Here is a 20,861-nt window from a genome sequence, read left to right as displayed (position 1 = left end):
CTGTCTTACATCGGAGGAAATAAAATATAGTTGTTACTAGTAGTTACACCTGCGTCGAATTCGACTTACTTACTGTTCACGTGATAACGTTGTAACGCTTTGTACTCCTAAAATAATAAATTGTTTTGTTCTGTTAAACCTTCGGAGTTAGTTAATAATCATTGGCGAAACCAAGTATCCATAGTTTTTGTACAAAGAGAGCAGCACATAGTAGTGCAAAGTACAACTTTGTATGTACGCACTTTAATCCAATAAACAAACAAACAAACTAGTTAGTGGCGCTATCTAGCATAAACAGCGGGAACTATCTTCCTTACAAACTTGGGCGTTTTACCACCGATGGCGCCACCAATATTAAATTTGTCGAAAACTATTTTATCGACTTCAATGATTGAGATCTTGAATTGCATGAATTCAGTGGGATCCCAAATGATCATCAGATTCCAATAAAAATTAATTCTACATCTCTGTTGTATAAATGAACCACAGGTCATTTCCTTTTGTCTAATATTTACTGTGTACAGTAATGTATTTGTCGCATTTAAAATAGGTTCTGCTTCTTCGTTACTTCCGTCAAGTATCGATAAACAGGAAATGTAGCCCTCGCCATCTTGTTCTTCTTTATAAAGAAGGACTTGTAGACTCCGTCATGAGGTACGGACTGCCCCAAGATTTTTTGTTATATTTTGACAGTATTAATTTTAATTTCATTCGTATCACTTGCACATTCGAGTACAATATCTGTGCAATCGTAGAAATCCATTGTTTAGTCGTAAATACGGCGTTTCACGAGTTTTGTGTTGATAATTTGTTGACGGCTGACCACATGGTTCTCCGATCGAGTCCATGATTCGTTCATATATTAAACACTGTTTAACAAATCGTAGTTAGGTTTCATGAAAACGTCAAATTAAATATGCGTGAATAATAGTTAGACGAGACGAAGATATCTTTTACTGTTTAATTGTTCCCACAACATAACCTCATATCGTTTGTTTCAGTTCTTTAAAGTTACAGAAGAGGCTGGCCGCCTCTGTTATGCGATGTGGCAGAAAGAAGGTCTGGTTGGATCCAAATGAAATCAACGAAATCGCGAATACGAATTCCCGTAAGTTTCTGGCTTGGAAAATGTGTATATCATCAGAGTATGCTGTGTTTTTTTTCTTAGTTGTGTACATTAGACTCATTTCTTTTAAGGACAAAGTATCAGGAAATTGATCAAGGATGGTCTTATCATTAAGAAACCAGTAGCTGTCCATTCCAGAGCACGTGTTCGGAAAAATACTGAAGCCAGACGTAAAGGACGTCATTGTGGTTTCGGTAAACGGAAAGGTACAGCCAATGCTCGTACTCCGCAGAAGGTAAATCAGAGTTTTCTGTAATTTTTTTCCATCGTTATGTTATATTTAAAACATTTCTTTACTATAAGCACAATGTTTTGATAGTTATCTGTAATATAATAAATGCTATTGGTTGCAGGATTTATGGATTCAAAGAATGAGAGTTCTCCGTCGACTCCTAAAAAAATACCGCGAAACAAAAAAGATCGACAGACATCTGTACCATTCACTGTACATGAAAGCCAAGGGTAACGTGTTCAAGAACAAGAGAGTCTTGATGGAATTCATTCACAAAAAGAAGGCTGAAAAAGCCAGAGCAGAGATGCTTTCTGACCAAGCTGAAGCACGTCGTACTAAGGTCAGGGAGGCACGTAAACGTAGGGCGGAACGTATTGCTACGAAGAAACAAGAACTGCTGCAATCTTACCAGCGCGAGGACGAAGCAGCGGCAGCGCAGAAAAAGTGATTTAGAGATCGTCTCAATTATTGTATAAATAAAATATAAAATAACAAACTGTTGTTTTCTCATTGAAACCTACTGACGAACATGCTTGTTCCAAAAGAAAGATAAAATAGAAAATTTTGATCACAAATGTAAGGAAATGAAACTAATTTGTGATCATCTATTTTATTTTTTTTCTCTCGTAGCACTTAAACAATCTTTAGTAAATTTATGGTAAATATATCCAGGAAATAGTAGACTACATGAATTTATTTTTTCCCTCTAGGAACGTTTATTTTTTGTAATAGTTAATAATTACTAACTACTACTAGATCTTGAAAACTTATAAGAGAAAAACAAACTGAACACTTCCTCCTTCAGTTACGATTTATTTTTGTATTTTCATAAATATTCCAACATAATTTTAAATCTACAGTTTACGAAACATTTTATATATAATAAACTGTAAAAATATAGATCAAATGAAATTGTTGATCTCCAAAATTAATTTATAATTGTACCCGTAGATGGAAGCATTGTTAATTCGTAGGACATGGCGAGAAAACATGGTAGCGACCTAAAAATTAAATAAAAGTAAATGAATATTATTCTCTCCCGACGCACAGTGTTAGTGTATATATATTTATTACAGAATTAAAGGTACTTATCCTACACATGAAGTACTTCGTCAAGACATTGTTTAATTGCAATTTTCATTAAACATAAGGAGCTCATTGTAGGGTTAGAAAAAAAAAGTACGATACTTATAAAGTGAGTTGAAAATATTTAAACGTATCGTATTGTTTTTGTAAAAATTGTTCGTTAAATTGTGTAAATATACATATTTGTAGGGAGTAATTTTTATATGCTGACAATAAATCTGACGTGACAATGAATGTTGTTTTGAAACATATTTTATAGAATTTAAATTATATGATCACATTATTTTTAAAAATGTTGGTCACGGTATATACATAGTCAAATTTTTCCATTATGCAATTTTAGCAACGTTTCCATTAATGTCACTTATGGTAGTACACATTGTTAGAATCATAAGAATAATCATTTCTTTAACAATGAAATCATGTAAAAATTGCATCATAATTGTTCATGGTTGCATAAAGACATGAAACAGTGAGGAGGCTTAAAACTTTGCTTTGTAGCAGTTATGTGTAACATTGTGAATTTCAGAAGTCTTTACATAGAACTATATTTTAAGAATGAACTATGTATCATCTATAGCAAATATATAATACAAAATATACAGCAAAACATAACAGCTGACAGAGCAGTTGAAAATTGATATACTTTAAAAATAGAATTTTTTTAAGAAAAGCATTCAAGATAAAGTATTTGAATTGTTAAAGTCACATTCGTGTTCCCAGCTGGACTGTATGTATGTCCGTGACTGAGAACTGATACAGTGACGATGGATCAGGAGGAACATGTCCGTAACTATTTGCACATTTCAAATTAATATCAGAATTTTTGATTCTGTTCTTTTTCTCTTGTAAGATTACTTTCTTCGTTACTTAATACTTCTAAAAAGCTAATTAAACTTATTGTTTTATATGGTTTTATCTGTTGCATGTTAGAAACATCTTTACATCACGTTATTAATCTCTAGCTGGAACATTATTTTTAATTTACATTTCTTACATTTTAATATACTTTGTGCTTTGCATTTTTTTCCATTGTTGTTTAAAGAGATGATAATTTAATGATTCAACGTAGGTTTAATTATTTCATGTAATTTCATGTAATTGTATATTTATTTAATGCTTTCGAATCAAATTATTTTTTATTTTAATTTATTTCATCTGCTGGTATCATATATTTCATCTTGTATATATAGCATAAAAAACTAGTCATAGCATTGTATTAAAGTAACAATGTTGTTTTAGTTAGCAGAACAAAGTCAGCAAAAATTCTTCACACGTTCCACAGCAAGACATCTTCGTAGAAAGCGATTACATGATGCTCGTAGAGCTGAGAAGCAAGAAGAGTGTTTAATTCATGGTTCAAATGTTAAGTTCAATCAAGAATTCATCATAGAGAGAGATACTGACCAACCAGAACTTATAACAAAGTCGAAAGCTCGTAGATTACAAAAAAGAAGTAAAACACAGGTGCTTCAAAATTGTTGTTCGTTTTGTGAATCGTATTGTAGAAACTCTTTGCCCGTTATCGAAACTGTCGATGATCAAGACGTCGCTGAAAAGGATCTACAGGACGTAAAAACGATAACAAAGTCCAAAGCTCGCAGATTGCGGAAGAAGAATAAAAGCAAATTGGTGCAAAACACCTGTTCTTTTTGTTACGATACCTATTCCCCTATTGATCCGATTTTGTTGAAGTATATTAAAACGGCAGATTACGATTCAGTTTCCTGTGCCAAATTGGACACAGATGTTACCAATAATCTTAAACAAAACTACAAATTAGAGAAAGCTATTGAAGCACAAGTCTGTCACGAACAGTATGACAAGAAATTAGAGCAAACGGAATTGATACCAGAGAACGTACGATTGCAAGAAAATTGTTCGGAATTATCTTGTTTGTCCAGATCACCTGGACTATGCAAGTTCGAAAATGAAGTACAAATTTATCACGAAAAACATGACAAGGATACAAAAGATCTAGTACTTACGACCGAATTAAAACAGAAGATAGTAGAAACGATTCAAACGAAAATCAATTACACAAAAGAAGATACAAAATTGCAGAAACAAGGAACACAGGAATTCGATGATTTGGAACGTTCGTGTAATGTGTGCAATTGTCTCGAAGAAATAAATCTTGTGAAGCTTCTAAAACATGTAGAATATGAGGAAATACTCGAGGCCGTGAAGCGTTTAGAATTTACCGATACCCCTCAAATCAATCTTCAAACTTTTGCACAAGAAAATACTCAGCTATTTTCCAATAATATCGAACCACAAGATGAAAGTTTAGTTATAACAAAAAATAGAGAGAGTACCAATCCCATTAAGGAACAATCAGAAACTGAATCAGTTTTAAATTCTGATTCCACAATTACACAAAATTATTTGTCTAACTTGAACTCTTTTCAAGAAGAAGGTGTAACTACTAAAGAGGAAGTATCTTCTGAGCGAGATATCGATAGATTATCAAATACATTTTCTCTTGGTAGGTATTCATAAAATATTTGATTATTAAACTCGTATTATTTACTGTCGTTATATATAATATTATTATTGGTTTTCATAGAGAGCACTGAACCCGATAAATCAGGAATTGCACCTTCGTTGACCTCGTCAGAATCGATTAAAGTAACCGACAATAAGATGAACGTCTCAGAGAAGACGAGAGAAGAAGTGAAAGCTGAACGCGAAGCAAAGAAAGCCGCCAAGGCACTTGCCAAATTAAAAGGCAAGAACCCCAAGGCACAAGATACCTCGAACAATAAACTTACAGACCCTGATAGTACCAAAAGTAGCGAGACATCGGAAAGAACAACCAATGAAAAGACTCAACTTCAAAAGAAAACATCAGTAACCAACAAAACCTCGAACTCGTGTACAAAAAGTGTACCGTCGGAAGTGAATGATGAAGGGAAAAGCAAAGCGGAATTACGCGCTGAAAGAAGAGCTAAGCAGGAGGCACAAAGAGCAGCCAAGCAGCAACAGTTACTACAGAAAAATAAAGTAAACAGCAAAGAAACTGATGATAGCGCGCATGTAACAAAAGGCACAGTTCAAACAGATGTAAAGAAAATTGTAACGCCTAAGAAAACTATTCAGAAAGATAACACGCATGAAATAAATCTGTTTAAACATTTGTACCATGAAAGAGAGAAGGCTATCGTCGATGTTCCTTCTGTTAATTCAAAGATACACCCAGTGATAGTCAGACTTGGTACACAGTACGCAAAGAAGGTAATCGTTGGCAGCAATGCGAGATGCGTCGCGCTTTTGGCCGCTGTTAAGAGACTCATTCAGGATTTCGAGCGACCATCTCAGGCTGATTTCATTAGAGGTTTAGAAGCCAGCTTACAAGAATCTGTCGCGTACTTGCATCACTGTAGACCCTTGGCTGTCTCGATGCAGAACGCATTGAGACATTTGAAACGCCAGATGACACAATTCTCTTCTGTATCGTCGGATGCTGATGTATGTAATGCTATTTTAACATTAAAGCTATGGTCAATTCGACTTTTGACGATATTTCGTGAATATCTTTCAGGCGAAGAGCAAATTAAGTAGTGGAATCGATACTTATATTCAGGAACAAATACAACTTGCCGACAAGGCAATATCTATAACTATTCAGACAAAAATATCCAACGGAGACGTTATTTTGACGTATGGCTAGTAAGTGTCCGCGCATCTTTAAGAGGGTGTAGGACTCCACGAATAGTTTTTTATATTTTTAATTAAAATTCATATTGCTTCCAGCTCGTCTTTGATACATAAAATCCTATTAGATGCGCATATAGCTGGTAAACAGTTTCGCGTCGTCGTGGTCGATGGAAGACCATGGCTAGAAGGGAAGGAACAGCTCAGGCGTTTAACGAAGCACGGTATCGAATGCTCCTATATTTTGATCAATGCGTTGAGTTACGTGATGCCAGAAGTAAGTATTAAAGCGGCAGTTTGCTTTATTCTGATCAATTTCATGTGTCTACTAATTCGTTAATCGTCCAGGTAAGTAAAGTCTTCCTTGGTGCTCACGCCATATTGGCTAATGGTGCTGTAATGTCCAGAGTTGGCACTGCTCAAGTAGCCCTGATGGCGAAAGCCTTCAATATTCCGGTTTTAGTAGCCTGCGAGACCCACAAGTCTTGTGAACGCGTACAAACGGATTCTATCGTCTACAATGAGCTAGGTGAGCAGTTTTACATTTTCTTCTCAGTGCTATTGTACTAACAACATTTCTACTCTTGCAATGATTATCTAGTCTTAAATTAATTATAATCATCGCTGATAGCTTTAAGCCTTTGATTTGCTTTAGTTTTTCAAAAATGTGGTGAGTATAAAACTATTTTCTGTGTTATATTCTACTCATCCTGTATAACTGACTGTATAAATGAATTAATCGCTTCAAATTGCGTTCCCTATTTTAGGCAACGCGAACGAACTCGCGCAGGGCAACGGGCTCGACGCGAAGAAATCTTTGCTGGCTAATTGGAAGACCAAGAAGTCGTTGAATCTTTTAAACATTACCTACGACGTTACACCAGCTGACCTGGTGACAGCTGTTGTTACGGAATTAGCGATTTTACCGTGCACCAGCGTTCCTGTGATTTTACGAATTAAACCTACCGAGATTTAAATCTCGCAGTGCTGAAACGTATTCCTCGTTGTATGATACTCGTGTTCGAATGAAATTCGCCGCGATAATTGTATTCCTTACATGTACGTCAAATTTATTTTAGCTAAAAACTCGAGATTGTATTGCAGAGCTACGAAGATATGTATCGCGTTTTTCCTTTTTTTTTATTTATGTCCTTAAATAAATCGATACACGTATTATTTTTATTATTATTATTGTTGTATATTACGTTATGTACTTCAAAATAAACTCGTGGAAAGCAAACTCTCTGTACAGTGTAGTGGTTATGATGAAATAATTAAGCACATTAATAAATCGAATCAATTAAAAACAAACTCTATACATGTATTTATGTCCTCATAAACTTGAACTAATATCATGTACGTTTTACGTTTTTAGAATGAAGAGTGTAACCATCTTGTGGTGGAAAGGTCGAACTACTTATTCATTAAGTAACAACAAATAATTACATATTGCAACTGATTGCACCATGTACCAAAGGACTTAAAATTTGTCAATGAAAAAGAAGACATTTCAGTACATTCACGTAGTCTCTTTCACAATGTTGAATAACCAACTTCCAATTATACTACTTCGCACAAGTTGGAATCAAACTTGATCTAATAACTTCTGGTCACAGTTGGTTCTGGCGCGGATGAACAAGAAAGGTCGTTGAATGTTAAAATGGTTTTACTGATCTATCCATTTATTACAATCGAAAAATGATGTAATAATGTTAAGTAAAATGTAACTTAAATAACGACCTATGATTCCGTGGTATAGAGAAATAATGAGAATAATGCCTTCGTTCATGTGGAATACGTTCTTACATTTTCTAACCTCACAGTCGGTATTTAAGTGTCTTGGTTGCTAATAAAGTGAATGTGAAACAAAAATGTACAAATTATTTCCACAAAAATCTATCAGGATATGTCTTGGAAGATCAGCCTCGACCTCTTTTTCTAACACAGATATTTATGATATATTGTCTACGCATTTAGGTTATGATCATGATACTATCAGGCGTATTATTCAATCGCAGATAGATATTACAAGAATATCTGAACAACGTATTGTCTCGAACTGCAAAATCTTGCAGGTACGTGTAGCTCATCCATCTGCAACTTGACATTCTGCAATTTACATTTCTATAAGGATTCTTCTTACTTTTATTTACTAGGAATTCGGTGTGCACACACATGAAACGGCACAATTGTCAGCGTGTTTGAAGCTAAGTTCCGTGATTGTAAAGAATAGAATTTTATTACTGGAAGAAGTGGGTGTTAAAAATATTACGTTGCAATACATCAATAGGTATGTTTACTTTTTAGGTTTCAGAAGAACTAAAAGAGTTATTAAGCTTATGAAACGAATTCTCCTGTATGATTGCATTTTAGATTTCCAGTGTCAATACACAAATCAATAAAAACTTTTAAAAGATATAGTAACATGCCACCAGACACAGATATCGTGCAGAACATTTGTGACAGTATAGGAGTCAGACCAAATGTATGTAACATAACAAAATTAGAATCACATATACAATTATCCAATTTGTACTTCACTATGATGGTATACTATAAATCGTTTTACCTCAATTTATATCATAAAAGCCTCACAAATAATCATCACATGAAATTTATAAGCTTTAGACAGTTTGCAAAGCTAATAAGTATTCTACAAAACCGATTGCAGTTTAGTAAAGAGTTTGTGAGTATAATTGTTTTTTAAGTGTGAATACAGAACCAAATACAGTTGAATAAAAAGTGATATGTAATAACATGAAAGTGATTTTACTAATTCTACAGTTGAGGAAACATCCTTATTTATTGAACCTGTGTCCAGACATGGTAGAGAAATTTTTCCACAATTTCGAAAATTTAAGTATTAATAACATGAATATATACCAAATAGTGAGAAAGTATCCTCGAATCTTATTCAGCGATGGAGACAATATAAAAGAAATACTAAAAGTTTGCGAAGACAAGAATATTGAAACTAAATCGATGACAAATAGTTTATATATTCTAACAATGAAGAAGAAGGTGTTTCTCGAAAGATATAACACTCTGGAGAAAACACCAGAATTAAAAGTATGGTTGCAACATCCAAAGGCATTTTACATGATCATCATGTATAGAATGGTCATGACTCGAGTGGAATACCTATGTTCCTTGAATCGTTTACAGAGTACAAACATTCAAAAGATTATAGCTTCCAACAAGATTTTCAAAAGGTAAGAATCTCAATTTACTGATGATATATTGTGAATAACGCATGGATATTTATACACAGTAATAAAAAAGTGAAAATTTGTTTACAATGAAAATATTTTTACTAGATTTGTGGAAGGTCGTATCTACCATACATCTACCAGACAGGATTTACTGTATTTACTACACAAGGAATTAGGAAAGTCAAACATCGATCTAGTTAACTATATAATGAGGCATCCTCATTGGAAATGTGTTACAGCTTTCTCTATATATACAATGCTGACATATTTGAAGCAAATATATACAGTGGAAGACATATGCCAAAATATTCATATTGTACTTTATCCAAAGTAAGAACATAAAATGCGATATATATTATATTAAATATCAATAGTTCTCAATAAGTTTTGTATTGTATTTATTTTTTTGTTTGTAGAGATGTAGTTAGCAAAATGCTGGAAATGATATATGCTAAATACAATGCGAAAATGGGATATAACTTTAGTCCAAGTCAATATCTGGCATTGTGTTTGTATATGTTAGAGAAGCAACACCATTTTACTGGTGATGCCATTTGGTACGTAATGTACGATGATCCAGACGCGGGTGATGCCTTACAAACTTCTGCAAATGTAGACAACATCAATTGTGAAGGATTTGTTCCAGATGTAAATATTAGTGCTATAAGAGAAACAGCGTGGATTGAACAGTAGCATAATTATATTTGATATGTATATAAACAAAAAATATATACATTTAAAACGGTAAAATGGTCTTTTAAATTGGAACGTTTTCCATTTCTCGTGTTTCGAATATTAAAATTTATCAATTTCTGTCAATTTATATTTATATCAACTTAAACATTTGCAAATCGTAGTTTCACTTTTATTTGTAAGTATATTTTGACACGAGTAATTACAAACACATGAGTAATCACAAATAATCGATACATTCTTTACTAATTTATCATAATCAACGAATATTTCACATCCTATATGTTTTAATGCACAACAACGTATATCACCATAAAATACGTATAATATCATAGAACGTAAGGACAATCGAATTTTACGCGACATTTACGTTCGAACAAATGAGAGAGAAAAATACAAAAATAGCCGCATTCATTTGTTGGAACTTGCGCGTCATCTTAATCTACGTTTTTAAGGCACTTGGAATGCTTCCATTTGTTTAATCCGCATTAACATTAATTTCGTTTAACACAACGCACTTCTTCGTTTATCCCTAAAATATTTGTTATTACTAGTACATGTTTATTATAAAAACATTACTAAACGTTATCAACTTTCATTTCGAAACCTGTCCTTGAAATTTCTTTTTGAAAATTCGTGGAAATTAATTGCACCTATTCTTTGACAGTACACGGTGCGATTTGCAATTATATTAGTTAAATAAATTATTATTTATATTGTGCTACGTTTGGCGACACCGTCACGAGGAAAAGAAGATGTCACTTGAACATTGACTAATTTATGTACGTATAAATAATGAATTTCTTTTTTTTTCAAAAATAAAATTCATGGAATAGAGATTTAATTAACACAACACCAGGGGGACAGTACACATATATGGCGAGCAACTTATTAAGGTTCAGAAGGCTCGCCAGAGGGCCAAAAACGAAGATCGACAAAGATCGATAGATATTAGAATCGAAACATTAAATAACGGAGTCCCATTTAGATGATACATTTTTACTTTTTTTGTTCACTTTTTGGCACAACATAGATAATAATGTATTCATGAACTGGTATAATGTGATAGAGGGGATATAGCTCTCAGTTTTGACGATTTTTCTCCATTTGATTGCAATCTGTAGCGATGATATAGACTGACTTTTAACGACCCTCTATAACTCAAATTTATATTCAGCTTCTGTAACAAATTATATCATAAACCACTGATAAACGCTGATTATGGAATGCAAGTTCAAATGTGGATCGTATCCCCTAGTTGTAAGTCAGACATAGTAAATATAGGTGAACACGTGACCTCAGAGATACGCGGTGTTACAGAGGGTTAACTTCTCTTTTACATACGCGAAGATCGTTCGCGTAATAACATAATTAAAAGAACACTTTTATATACAAGACTCGACGATTCCCCGGACGCTCTCGACCCAAAACGAAAACGAAACTCTCGAGCAAGCGTCTGTTCTCAGGCTTCCCCTTAAATGAGGGCCAAGAGGCCCTAGAACGACGATAAAGAAGACAATCTAATAGCTCTTAAATAAGACTCCAACAATTGCCTCCCTTATCATCGTCGTACATACAGGGATCTCTATCGATATTCTTCTAGAACAAGTCTAGAACGGAGGTTTCGAGTCAGTTCAGAAAAGGAGGCAGCTGCACATAATTCTGTTGGGTTCCTGGCTCCGTCTTCACGATCACCTGATCCTTCATGCCTTGGCGGCCCTGAGGCGAGTGCATGCTGTACTCCTGCTTCTGTTCTTGCTGTTGCTGCTGCTGGTGCTGCTGTTGCGCGTAGTCCGCCTGCTCGTGTTGATACTTGTCCGCGGGGCTGAGACCGCTCACGTACTCCAGCTGTTTGTTTTGCTGGTGTTCCTCCTCGGACATGGAGTTGGCCAGGTGGGTGGGAGGCGAGTGGGCGGTCACCATCGTTTGATAATCGTTGCGAGTCAGAGGTGGCGGACTGTTGCTAGCGTTCATGTAATCCTGATGAACGCGCATCGTATTGCCCGAGGGCGTGGAGAACAGCGACGCGTCGTGCTGTGGCAGCATCGTCGCGTACGAGTACGCCGAACCGTTGTTGCTCGGGCCCCCGAACGACGTCGAGTAAGGAGAATTCGACGGGCTGAGCAAATTCAGGTGGGGCGCCAAGTCGTACGCGGGTGAGTAAGCCCAGGCGTCAGGCGGCGCCGTCGCCGTCGTGGGAGACGCAAAAGGATTCAGCGTGTTGTTCAACGAGGTGAACGATCCTGCAAAAACGTGATTCGTTAGAAAAATTTCGAGGTATATTCGAGGAATACTGGGAGACTATATATAGTCACGTGGTTTTGTTTGGATTTAGTTCTAATAGAAACGTACCGTGATCGTAGATATACGATGATATAATATAACGATATAGGTATGTTATATAGTGTAGCATAGTATATATATTATAATATACATATTATAGTATACATATGTATATATATATATTAGTATAGTATAGTATATATTAATATATATAGTATAGTATACATACTATAATATAATATTACGATCAAATATCTCCATGACCTTAGCACGTAATTTTTCACGCAGGCAATTCAAATTACCTGATAAACCAGGGCTCGCAGAACCAGCAGCCATGTACCCGGCGGTCTTGCGAGGAGGTTCCCTCTTTCGCCACTTGGCGCGCCGATTTTGAAACCAAACTTGTACCCTGGACTCCGAGAGGGCGAGCTTCAGAGCGAGTTCTTCGCGCGCGAAAACGTCAGGGTATGGCGCGCGTTCGAAAGCCTTCTCCAGCTCGTCCAACTGATACGCCGTGAACGTTGTTCTGAAATTTATTGAGCGACTTTAATGCCTGGAATTTATTCAAATATTTGAGTGATGCAAGCTATCGGGGCCTTATGGCGATTGTTCGCCTTCGTGACTAATGTCGACAGGAATTCGAAACATGTGGGCGTGTGGAGGTAATTGGTCGTCGGTAAGACAGCATATGGTTGGTAATTTAGACCGATGGAGAATTTAAAAGTAGAGTATCAGTAATGAATGATGAATTCTAATTTTTTTTTTTTTTTTTTTTTTAATATAGATTATTTGAAGTGTCTTAGCCTTATGAATTTGACAGATAATTCTTTTTTATTATAATTACAGGAATATGGATAGTAAATAAATACCTAGTCTTTTTCTTCTTTATTCCATTGTTATCAGTCTTCTTCTTGGAATCTTTCTTGGCTGGCTGGGCCTCGTTGCTGACTGAAAAATAAATTACAAACGTCCTGTTTATGTTGAAAAATAAGAAAACCAAGAAGGTAAAATATTCCTATTACTTTGAACCTTTTTTTTTTTTGCCTACGTTTAATTGACATTACAAACCTGGCGTGAGGGTGTTCATCGGATCCTCGGGCTTCCTCTTCAACGGATTCCCGATTTGCAGGCCCTGTTGGAGCGTCGTGGAGGTGGGCGTCGCCGCGCTGGACGTCGAGGTGGTCACGTCCTGGGTCTGAGGAAGAGGCGCGTACATCCCAGCTAGCTCGAGCTCCTTCAGCTCCTTCTGTTGCTGCTGCTGTTGCAGGTGGTGATGAGAGGTCTGATGGTGCGGAGGAGGACTGTTCGAGGAGTCCAATTTGTGTAGGTGCCCGCCGGTGGGCATCAGATCTCCAGCGTGATGGCCGCCGTGCAGACCCAGCATCACCTGGATGCTGTGGACACCCGTGCCTCCTCGTCCGCCAAAGTCTGAGAAGATCGGATCGTCGAAGGGACCTCCGTCCATCATTTACCGGTTGGTGCGACTTCCAAAATTGGATTCGCGTCTACCGGTAGCTGGATAAAAGTTTATTCGCGGGTTCTTTCGGACTCTAGCGGGTCGATTACTTGACACCGAAACACTTCCGTTAATCTTGTTTAATATTCACGCTATCCTGATCCTTGATTTAGCAATCCTCGAGTTTGGGAGTTCCTAGGATATCTTCAAGTTGGATAAGAACTGAGCCTTTTGCGAGACGTTCTTGATAGTTTGTGAAGCGATGTCTGTCGCGTCGACTGGTCTCAATTAATCATCCCTGAGGTGGATTAAGAGCGAAGACAGTCAGGTGTGTCTTTCGTTATCGCTGCCAGGCTGAAGTTACTCGCCGAGTCTATTCATTATCGTCCTAGAGTACTTCCAGTGGGAGCAACTGGGAGCAACAGGTAGCTCGTCCGAGTACCTCCTGCTGGTCGGTAATTGTACCCGACAACTAACAACGTTCACTTATTTCTCAGGTCCCTGGGTGGACGTCTTCAGTGCCGCTGAACTGGAGTCACCTCTCGCGTTGATCGGCCGCAATTAACAGTTGTTAGAAGACAGCAGGAGGAACCAGGTATCACCTGTATTAGCTTAATCACTTATTTCCCAAAGTCTCTTGAACTACAACTGTCTCCGGTTGCTGTTTGCACCCAACGAACTGTGTTCACTTATCCTCCACGACTCTAGGTGTATTAGCTTTACTAAATTAGAGTCACTGGAGTAATTAAGAGTTGTTCGCCAGTCCAATCCTAGCGAAAGTTTCTGTGCCGATCTCCGAAGATCTCCTTTCTTCTACCCAGGAATCGAGGATGTTGGCTTATCTTCAGTTGTTAGAAGGTAACAGAAGCTTCGATTCCAGCGAACAAAAGCGTCCGAAACCAGGCTCGATCTCCGACGGGCCTCCGACACGTCGTTCCTCGTCTGTGGTCACCTGTCGCGTCGTCGGATCCCGATCGTTGCTCTCGCGAAGGTATCGGCTCGTGTCGAACGGCCGAAAGTCCGTGAACGTTCGCCGTTTTAAAATTGGTGGTCCGTGGCCGCGGGTTGAATTATGCAAAAAAGCGCGGTGCCGCGGCGCCGCGGATGATCGCGTTAGCGCGTTCCTCCGTAATGGAATCCGGACCAATTGCGATCAATTGTTGCCCGGGTTATGATTAATTTTGATTAGTTTTAAGCGGAGTTAACTAAGTGAACCGAGCCGTTGGCCGAAGGCGCGAACGTCTGACCGCGTAATAGAGAGAGAATGCGTTTCCTAGCGTCCAGAGGGAACCCAGGACCTTGGAGGACTACGCGACGACGAATGGATCGGGTTCACTCCTCTCGCGGGGACGCTATCCGTCGGCCGTGGTTGGTATCGCGAGCAGGCTGTCCTATCCGGGACACTCTCGCACTACCGACGATCCGTTCCGACTCTGGCTAATCAGCGGACACTCACACAGGCTTATATTTTCAACGGGTTGCCGGCCAGGCCGCCCCCACACATGGAGGCCAGCCAATCCTGCGGCACCTACTGGCCTCCGCGCCGAGAGGACGGCCCTGTTCATGCGGGCGCGGTGCTGCCTACGTTTTCTTACTCTATTCCTCCCTTTCCGTCGCGCTCACGCCCATAGACCTCTCTCACCCTCGCACCCCCTTGCGCTAGACCGGCTATACACTATCGCTCAAAAGTATCCGGACAATTGCTTTTCTTCTACGAAACATACTCTAACTTTGTACGAAAGGTATTTAGAACGCTTATATCAATTTTAATCGTTATAGTTCAGACAAGTTCGTGAGAATTTTTATGAAAAATTCAAAGACAAACTCGACGTACTTTCTACCATTTAAAGGGGTGCATACATGTTATTCGTTTTCAACCATTCCGATATATATGCAGACCTGTACAGCATAGGCTGCGTAGGATAATAGAATTAATGTTTGTGTACAAATTATATGATGAGCGTGCAGAAATATAATTGTAAGAGAAATACAAAGTCTAATGGAACGGCCTCGATGCTTAAAAGAATCTCAAATTCCGCTTTGCTTCGTCTCTATGGCGCAGAGTTCAGGGAGTTGTAGATATGTTTATGTTCTCTTGAGAGAGATCAGAATTAGTGCAAGCGGTGATATCCAACCGCGTTTTTGGTCGTTTTTGGTCGCTACTTTACCGGCGGCATTATTTTTGTTTTCTCGCCATGGGACGGCGGAATGGTACGCGCCATCTGATAGACACGCGAGTGTGAGCCACCGGTGGTACACGCCGCCTGAGGGCCAGTGATGGGCAAAATCCTAGACTTCGAATAAATCTGAAGTTTGCTTTCCTCTTCTGAGAAAGGAAGGTTTTCCAAAGAAAGAAATGAGACAAAAAAAAAATATTGGTAAACTTCAGATTCATTCGAAGCCAAGTGCGACCCACCGGTGGTACACGCGTTAAATAACTTTGATGCAATGTATATTTTGCAAGTGTCCCGGATACTTTTGAGCGGTAGTGTATACTTCCCTTTGCGCCACGGCTGCCCCTTCTTTCTTCCCTTTCTCCTTGCTCCGGTGCCCCATCTCTCTCTCTCTCTGGCTTTTGGGATCTGTTGCATTCTGTATCTTGTCTTCTTCAGACTTTGCACTTTCCCTGAGACGTTGGTTGTCCTTGTCGTGCTATTTATCTCTATGCTCTGTCTTCCTCAGTCTTTAAATATTACTCCATGCATCCCCAAGCTCTGTCTCCCTCGAATTCAACATTTTCTTCCACTTTTCTCATTTGGCTTTTCTCAAGTTCCGAAGTCTCCTATCTCCCAATTTCGCGTGCTCCGTCTCTGTTCCATCTTCTTCCGTATCCCTCAGGTTCTTCTCTCCATTTCCCCTCCGTTCCATCGCCTTCGGACCTCGAGTATATAGCACTCTCTCTCTCTCTTCGTCCTCCATCGTCTCGTCTCTCTCGGGCTTGACGCTCTCGACGTCTTCCTGCTTCGCTGTCTCACTCGTTGGCTGCCGCTCCACCATTTGCGACCGCCCCCGTCCTCCGGAGGACGCTCGACGTCCGCGACGTCGACGGCGCCCGCGGTGGTGGGGGACGATGTGGGAATCGGAGCGGACGGCTTCGTCCACGATCGACGTTATGGGAAAATTGTGGATCCGTGCCGCGGACTATGGACTCCTCGCGAACCCTCGACCTTTTCTCGGAACGAACACACGAGTATGAGGGCTCGGCGCGCCTCTCGAGGCGGTTCGGGTCGGACCTTGGCCGCCATCTTGTTCCGAAGCGCGGACGTCGCGGTTTCCGGGAAATTGGAATCGTCTGGAACGGTGTCGGAACGATGTCGGAACGATGTAATTACTTTAGATGTCGTATGAAGTTTAGATCCTCGGTGGTTCGATCATCGCTATTTTTACTTCTCAGGCGTCAAGTCTGGGTTAGATATGTGGAGGACGAGTCAAAATCTGTGGATCCGTACGTCCGGAGAAATTGTAGGAGTTTTTCCTTCTTCGAATGAGCACAGAAGTTCTATAAGCGGACTGTGTCGATAAGACATGTGTGCGGAAAGTATCGTTCCTCTTCTTCGAAACATTACTTCACGCAACAAGGAATTTCGCTCTTGGTAACTATAGATTAGATGTGGGAGCAGAGTCTAGGCCATGTTTGAACACTATAGGAATTCAGAGATAATTTGTCCGGTATTCTAGAGAAATTATTCTCGTTTAAAACATTCCTTCATGCAACAAGCAGTTTTATGACAATCATCTGTTAACTATCGTAACTCTGGACTGGTAACTAAAGACTGGTAATTAAAGACTCTTCACTAAAGACTTCACTAAAGAAATACCTAGAAGACTTGGCTACGATGAGATACAATTCTCTAATAACTGGTTCATAAATCCAACCTTCTACCTTAAACCTTCCAAAAATCCGCGTGGATCAGGCATACGTTATCTACGAAAGTCTCGCGAAGCCAGTCTACGAAGTATCTCTCGAGAAAGCTCCCCATGTAACGGATCTAGGACAGTACCTTCCCTCTCGATGGATCTCTGACCGCTCCACGCAAGATCCAGAGTACTCCACGTTCCCGTGGCACTGACAACACTCGCACACAAGCACTATCGAGCCTCGCGCGAACTTCGAAGCGTCGCAGCCCGTTCGGATGTCCAGTGTCTCCGACGTCTTCGAGGGTCCTTGAACTCGAGCTCGAACGATCCCAAGGAGTCGCAGCTGACTCGATCGCGCCTAAACCCGAAGGATCCTCTCGATCCACCGAGTTGTCACGACGGATCCATGGACGGAGTTTTGCGACGATCCTCGAGGAGTTCGTCGAAGATCACCTCTGGACGATCGATCAGGCGGCTCCGCCGATCCTCGAAGGATCCTCGAAGGATCCTCGACGCGAAAGGTGAGGGCACCTATACTTTCCAAGAGATCCATGTCCGTTGACCGGCAGCGTGGCACTGAGCTCTTAAGCGCAGGCTCAATGAAACCAGCAATCGCCAGGAATTGCCTCGAATTGGCCCAATCAAACTACCCCCATTCCGTGTGTACACGCGTATATTAACTGCTAATTTCATCGGCGGTAATTAGCGCGCGGCTGTCACGCGGTGATTTAATTGCGGTTCGCGAGGCTGGCCCTCTGCCTCCACCCCCTCGTCGAGGCGTCCTTTCCGCTTCGCTCCTGGGGCTGAACGCGGGACCGGCGCGTGGCCTTCCTCCTCGTTTCGCTAATAAGTTTGTTTACAAGCGGCGAGAGCCGCTGGAGGCGTCTGCCATCGGCGATCTTGCCGATTGGAATCGAGGATGGATGCGCGCACCAGGTGAGTCACGGTTTTTATCGTTGAGCGTTATTCAGGTTTGGTGTTAATTCGTTGTCAGTTTGGTAGATGATGTCTATATAGTCTAAATAGAATGTACCGAAGAATTTCTCTAGAGCCTTCAGAACCTGCGCGTTACGAATTGAATTTGGCTTACACCTGTTTGGGATTTGTATGTTTGTACAGTGCTACGGAGCTATCCGATTCTTTCTTTTTATTTTTCCACTTTTTTATTTTACGCCGAAGGGTTTTTCGATACTTTACATTAATAGCCGAACCTAACGTAACTTTGAAAAACTGGAGCGGCGAATGACCGGGATTCGAACCCAGGATTTCAAGCGCGGTAGCCGGCTACGCTACGCACTGCTCCACTGCCGCTACCGGCTGACACCTGAACGAGGATCCTAGATATAGATACACCTGAACGAGGATACTAGTATGGAGAAGTTGTTGGGTGGTTGGTTTTTCAAGGAAGGCATTAGGTGGACTGGAATGTAATTGTTATTGCCATCTTAAATACTTGTTTACCATTTATCAGCTCATTGATTTTTCTGACATTGAAAATTTGCACGCTAGGTGACAAAAGGCTGCTGACAATGAGGGCGATTATATGAATGAATATAATAACGAATCAAAGATAGAAATTTATTGGAAAGTTTGAATTTAATGTAAAAGAAACGAGATTACTCTTCGGCCCACCTAATAGATTTCAAGGTTGAAGTTTCATGATGGAGTTTCGCTTGATGAAGATCAGTTAGAGGTTAGCTTCTAACGCTCCATGTGCTATCTACCTAATCCTCTAGATTTCTACCAATCCCCCCAAAAAATCCTCAAGCCTGTATTTAACATCTTCCGAGACCTAAATGCGAACTCCTTCGATCTAAAGCCTCAACAAAGCCCTAAAAATCTTCTCGGTCCTTGACTCTCCTCCCAACGACCTCCAACGACTCGTCGTCCGACTGCCTTCGATTTCTACCGAAACGATGGCCTCCTGGCGACCAATTCCTGCCTCCATCGGCCCGTCGGCTCGCCAATTAATTTCCAATTGGACGCCGTATGCGGGTGGAGCCCAGGGAACCGCAGGATATCTGCGGATGCAGGAGGCATCCGCTCGTGAGGATGACGACGAGCGCGAGAGCGAGAAGTCGGTAACTTAACTGGCCTAAATGGGTTTAACTCGATGTGATTTTGCTGGCGAACCACTAAATTGAACGAATACGAACTAAACTGAACTCAACTAAGCTAATCATATCACATTACTAGCGTTATTAGCCGAGAGACGATATAAGTGAAGGTCCGGTGGTGCCTGGCTGCAGTAACGGGTCGCCTCCTGCACTGACCCTCTGGACGACTTTCTTTTTCGACCCCTTTTTTTTTACCCCACGAAACCACGCCGCGCGTCCTAACCCTCCATGGCGACTCGCAGTAACGCGAGGTCCACGTTTCTAGTCGGGTCTTCGTTTTTTTTCGGGGAAGTACCGCGGTGGTATCAGAGGGAAGACTTACGGAAACCCTAGGCACGAACCTGAAGTTCACCTGAAGTTCACCTGAAGTTCACCTGAAGTTTGTGGATAACTAAGCTTGTCTCTGTTCCTCTCTGAGACGTTTCACGAAGAGGAAAACTTCAGATTCGTTGGAAACCTAGGGTTTTGTTTATCGTTGCGTCCACGTTTCTTCTTCGGCTCGCGATCGGTTCTCGCGAGTTCGCACGGAAGACGGTACGCGAGAGGAACGTGCTCGCCGAGACGACGACACCCGATTTCGCCCGATTTCGTCCGAGGGTCCGCGCGTCTGGTGAAAGTGACGCCACCGCGGGAAGTTTGAAACGCGACGCGCGTGGTTCGATTTACGTCTTCGGACTTAAATTGACTCTACGGTAGATGAAACTACCCGATGAGGCATTTGACTTGGAATATGTAACTTGCGTAGTGGCGATCGGTGACACTGGATTGTACTTGAGTGTCGTGATTTCGTCTGTGACGTTTGAGACAGTTTTAGTGATTGAGACTTTTATACGCATTGCTAAAGTGTGAGAGATCGAGGAAGATATGTTTGGAAGAGTGTGATACGTGTTTTAAAATGGTAGAAATAAGAGTGTTGGCTTCTTAGAGATAAGTGTTCCGGATAATTATTGAAGAAGAATGATGCTTAGCAAGAGAAAAATAAAAATAAATGAAAATCGTGCCCCGTGAGGCTTCTGTAATGTTTGGCATGGAGGATACGAGTGTTAAGCACTGTTTTTGCTATTCTACTTTTAACAAAAGCATTCTTCATGCACTTGTCAGTTATAAAATAATAAGAAGATTTTTCCCGACACTCTGCGTC

At 40.1% G+C, this 20,861-nt stretch overlaps 4 protein-coding genes and 1 long non-coding RNA gene across 6 annotated transcripts; 4 read left to right on the top strand and 1 right to left on the bottom strand.

Moving 5' to 3' along the window:
• The first annotated feature begins 603 nt into the window (after positions 1-603).
• Positions 604-1,854, top strand: LOC128887427 (60S ribosomal protein L19). The gene is made up of 4 exons (XM_054143276.1): positions 604-654; positions 1,002-1,108; positions 1,198-1,361; positions 1,480-1,854. The coding sequence occupies exons 1-4, from the start codon at positions 650-652 to the stop codon at positions 1,804-1,806; spliced, it is 603 nt and encodes a 200-aa protein (XP_053999251.1). The 5' UTR covers positions 604-649; the 3' UTR covers positions 1,807-1,854.
• A 448-nt stretch (positions 1,855-2,302) lies between these two features.
• LOC128887293 (translation initiation factor eIF-2B subunit delta) lies at positions 2,303-7,344 on the top strand. 2 transcript variants are annotated; one of them, XM_054143018.1, is made up of 8 exons: positions 2,303-2,442; positions 3,168-3,229; positions 3,687-4,932; positions 5,014-5,915; positions 5,989-6,116; positions 6,201-6,378; positions 6,450-6,630; positions 6,869-7,344. In XM_054143018.1, exons 2-8 carry the CDS (start codon positions 3,212-3,214, stop codon positions 7,075-7,077), a joined length of 2,862 nt encoding a protein of 953 aa, XP_053998993.1. In that variant the 5' UTR covers positions 2,303-2,442; positions 3,168-3,211; the 3' UTR covers positions 7,078-7,344. The 2 variants fall into 2 exon arrangements, with proteins under 2 accessions (XP_053998993.1, XP_053999003.1); XM_054143028.1 differs by having other exon boundaries at positions 2,316-2,553.
• A 218-nt stretch (positions 7,345-7,562) lies between these two features.
• Positions 7,563-10,061, top strand: LOC128887366 (transcription termination factor 5, mitochondrial). The gene is made up of 6 exons (XM_054143189.1): positions 7,563-8,176; positions 8,258-8,391; positions 8,475-8,787; positions 8,886-9,313; positions 9,419-9,643; positions 9,730-10,061. The coding sequence occupies exons 1-6, from the start codon at positions 7,973-7,975 to the stop codon at positions 10,004-10,006; spliced, it is 1,581 nt and encodes a 526-aa protein (XP_053999164.1). The 5' UTR covers positions 7,563-7,972; the 3' UTR covers positions 10,007-10,061.
• A 252-nt stretch (positions 10,062-10,313) lies between these two features.
• Positions 10,314-13,995, bottom strand: LOC128887388 (retinal homeobox protein Rx2-like). The gene is made up of 4 exons (XM_054143234.1): positions 13,358-13,995; positions 13,159-13,237; positions 12,592-12,815; positions 10,314-12,249 (listed from the first exon to the last, which is right to left on the bottom strand). The coding sequence occupies exons 1-4, from the start codon at positions 13,755-13,757 to the stop codon at positions 11,636-11,638; spliced, it is 1,317 nt and encodes a 438-aa protein (XP_053999209.1). The 5' UTR covers positions 13,758-13,995; the 3' UTR covers positions 10,314-11,635.
• LOC128887436 (uncharacterized) lies at positions 12,829-13,559 on the top strand. Its single transcript, XR_008460034.1, has 3 exons — positions 12,829-12,965; positions 13,136-13,293; positions 13,419-13,559. It is a non-coding gene; the product is annotated as an uncharacterized LOC128887436 (long non-coding RNA).
• Positions 13,996-20,861: the final 6,866 nt, after the last annotated feature.

The sequence above is a fragment of the Hylaeus anthracinus genome, unplaced genomic scaffold (assembly GCF_026225885.1).
Source record: "Hylaeus anthracinus isolate JK02 unplaced genomic scaffold, UHH_iyHylAnth1.0_haploid 0, whole genome shotgun sequence".
Taxonomy (NCBI): domain Eukaryota; kingdom Metazoa; phylum Arthropoda; class Insecta; order Hymenoptera; family Colletidae; genus Hylaeus; species Hylaeus anthracinus.
Note: the sequence above shows the minus strand (reverse complement) of the source record. Positions and strands in the feature narration are given on the sequence as shown.

Bases quoted from the DNA above. Each gene is read 5' to 3' on its own strand.
- LOC128887388 (XM_054143234.1), bottom strand. From the start codon at position 13,757: ATGATGGACGGAGGTCCCTTCGACGATCCGATCTTCTCAGACTTTGGC. The intron at 13,238-13,357 runs GTTTGTAATGTC...TTTATTTTTCAG, and splicing joins GATGAACACCCTCACGCCAG to TCAGCAACGAGGCCCAGCCA. The intron at 12,816-13,158 runs GTATTTATTTAC...AATAAATTTCAG, and splicing joins ATAAAGAAGAAAAAGACTAG to AACAACGTTCACGGCGTATC.
- LOC128887366 (XM_054143189.1), top strand. From the start codon at position 7,973: ATGTACAAATTATTTCCACAAAAATCTATCAGGATATGTCTTGGAAGA. The intron at 8,392-8,474 runs GTATGTTTACTT...ATTGCATTTTAG, and splicing joins ACGTTGCAATACATCAATAG to ATTTCCAGTGTCAATACACA. The intron at 8,788-8,885 runs GTGAGTATAATT...CTAATTCTACAG, and splicing joins TGCAGTTTAGTAAAGAGTTT to TTGAGGAAACATCCTTATTT.
- LOC128887427 (XM_054143276.1), top strand. The intron at 1,109-1,197 runs GTAAGTTTCTGG...ATTTCTTTTAAG, and splicing joins AATCGCGAATACGAATTCCC to GACAAAGTATCAGGAAATTG. The intron at 1,362-1,479 runs GTAAATCAGAGT...TATTGGTTGCAG, and splicing joins ATGCTCGTACTCCGCAGAAG to GATTTATGGATTCAAAGAAT.
- LOC128887293 (XM_054143018.1), top strand. The intron at 5,916-5,988 runs GTATGTAATGCT...AATATCTTTCAG, and splicing joins CTGTATCGTCGGATGCTGAT to GCGAAGAGCAAATTAAGTAG. The intron at 6,631-6,868 runs GTGAGCAGTTTT...TCCCTATTTTAG, and splicing joins TATCGTCTACAATGAGCTAG to GCAACGCGAACGAACTCGCG.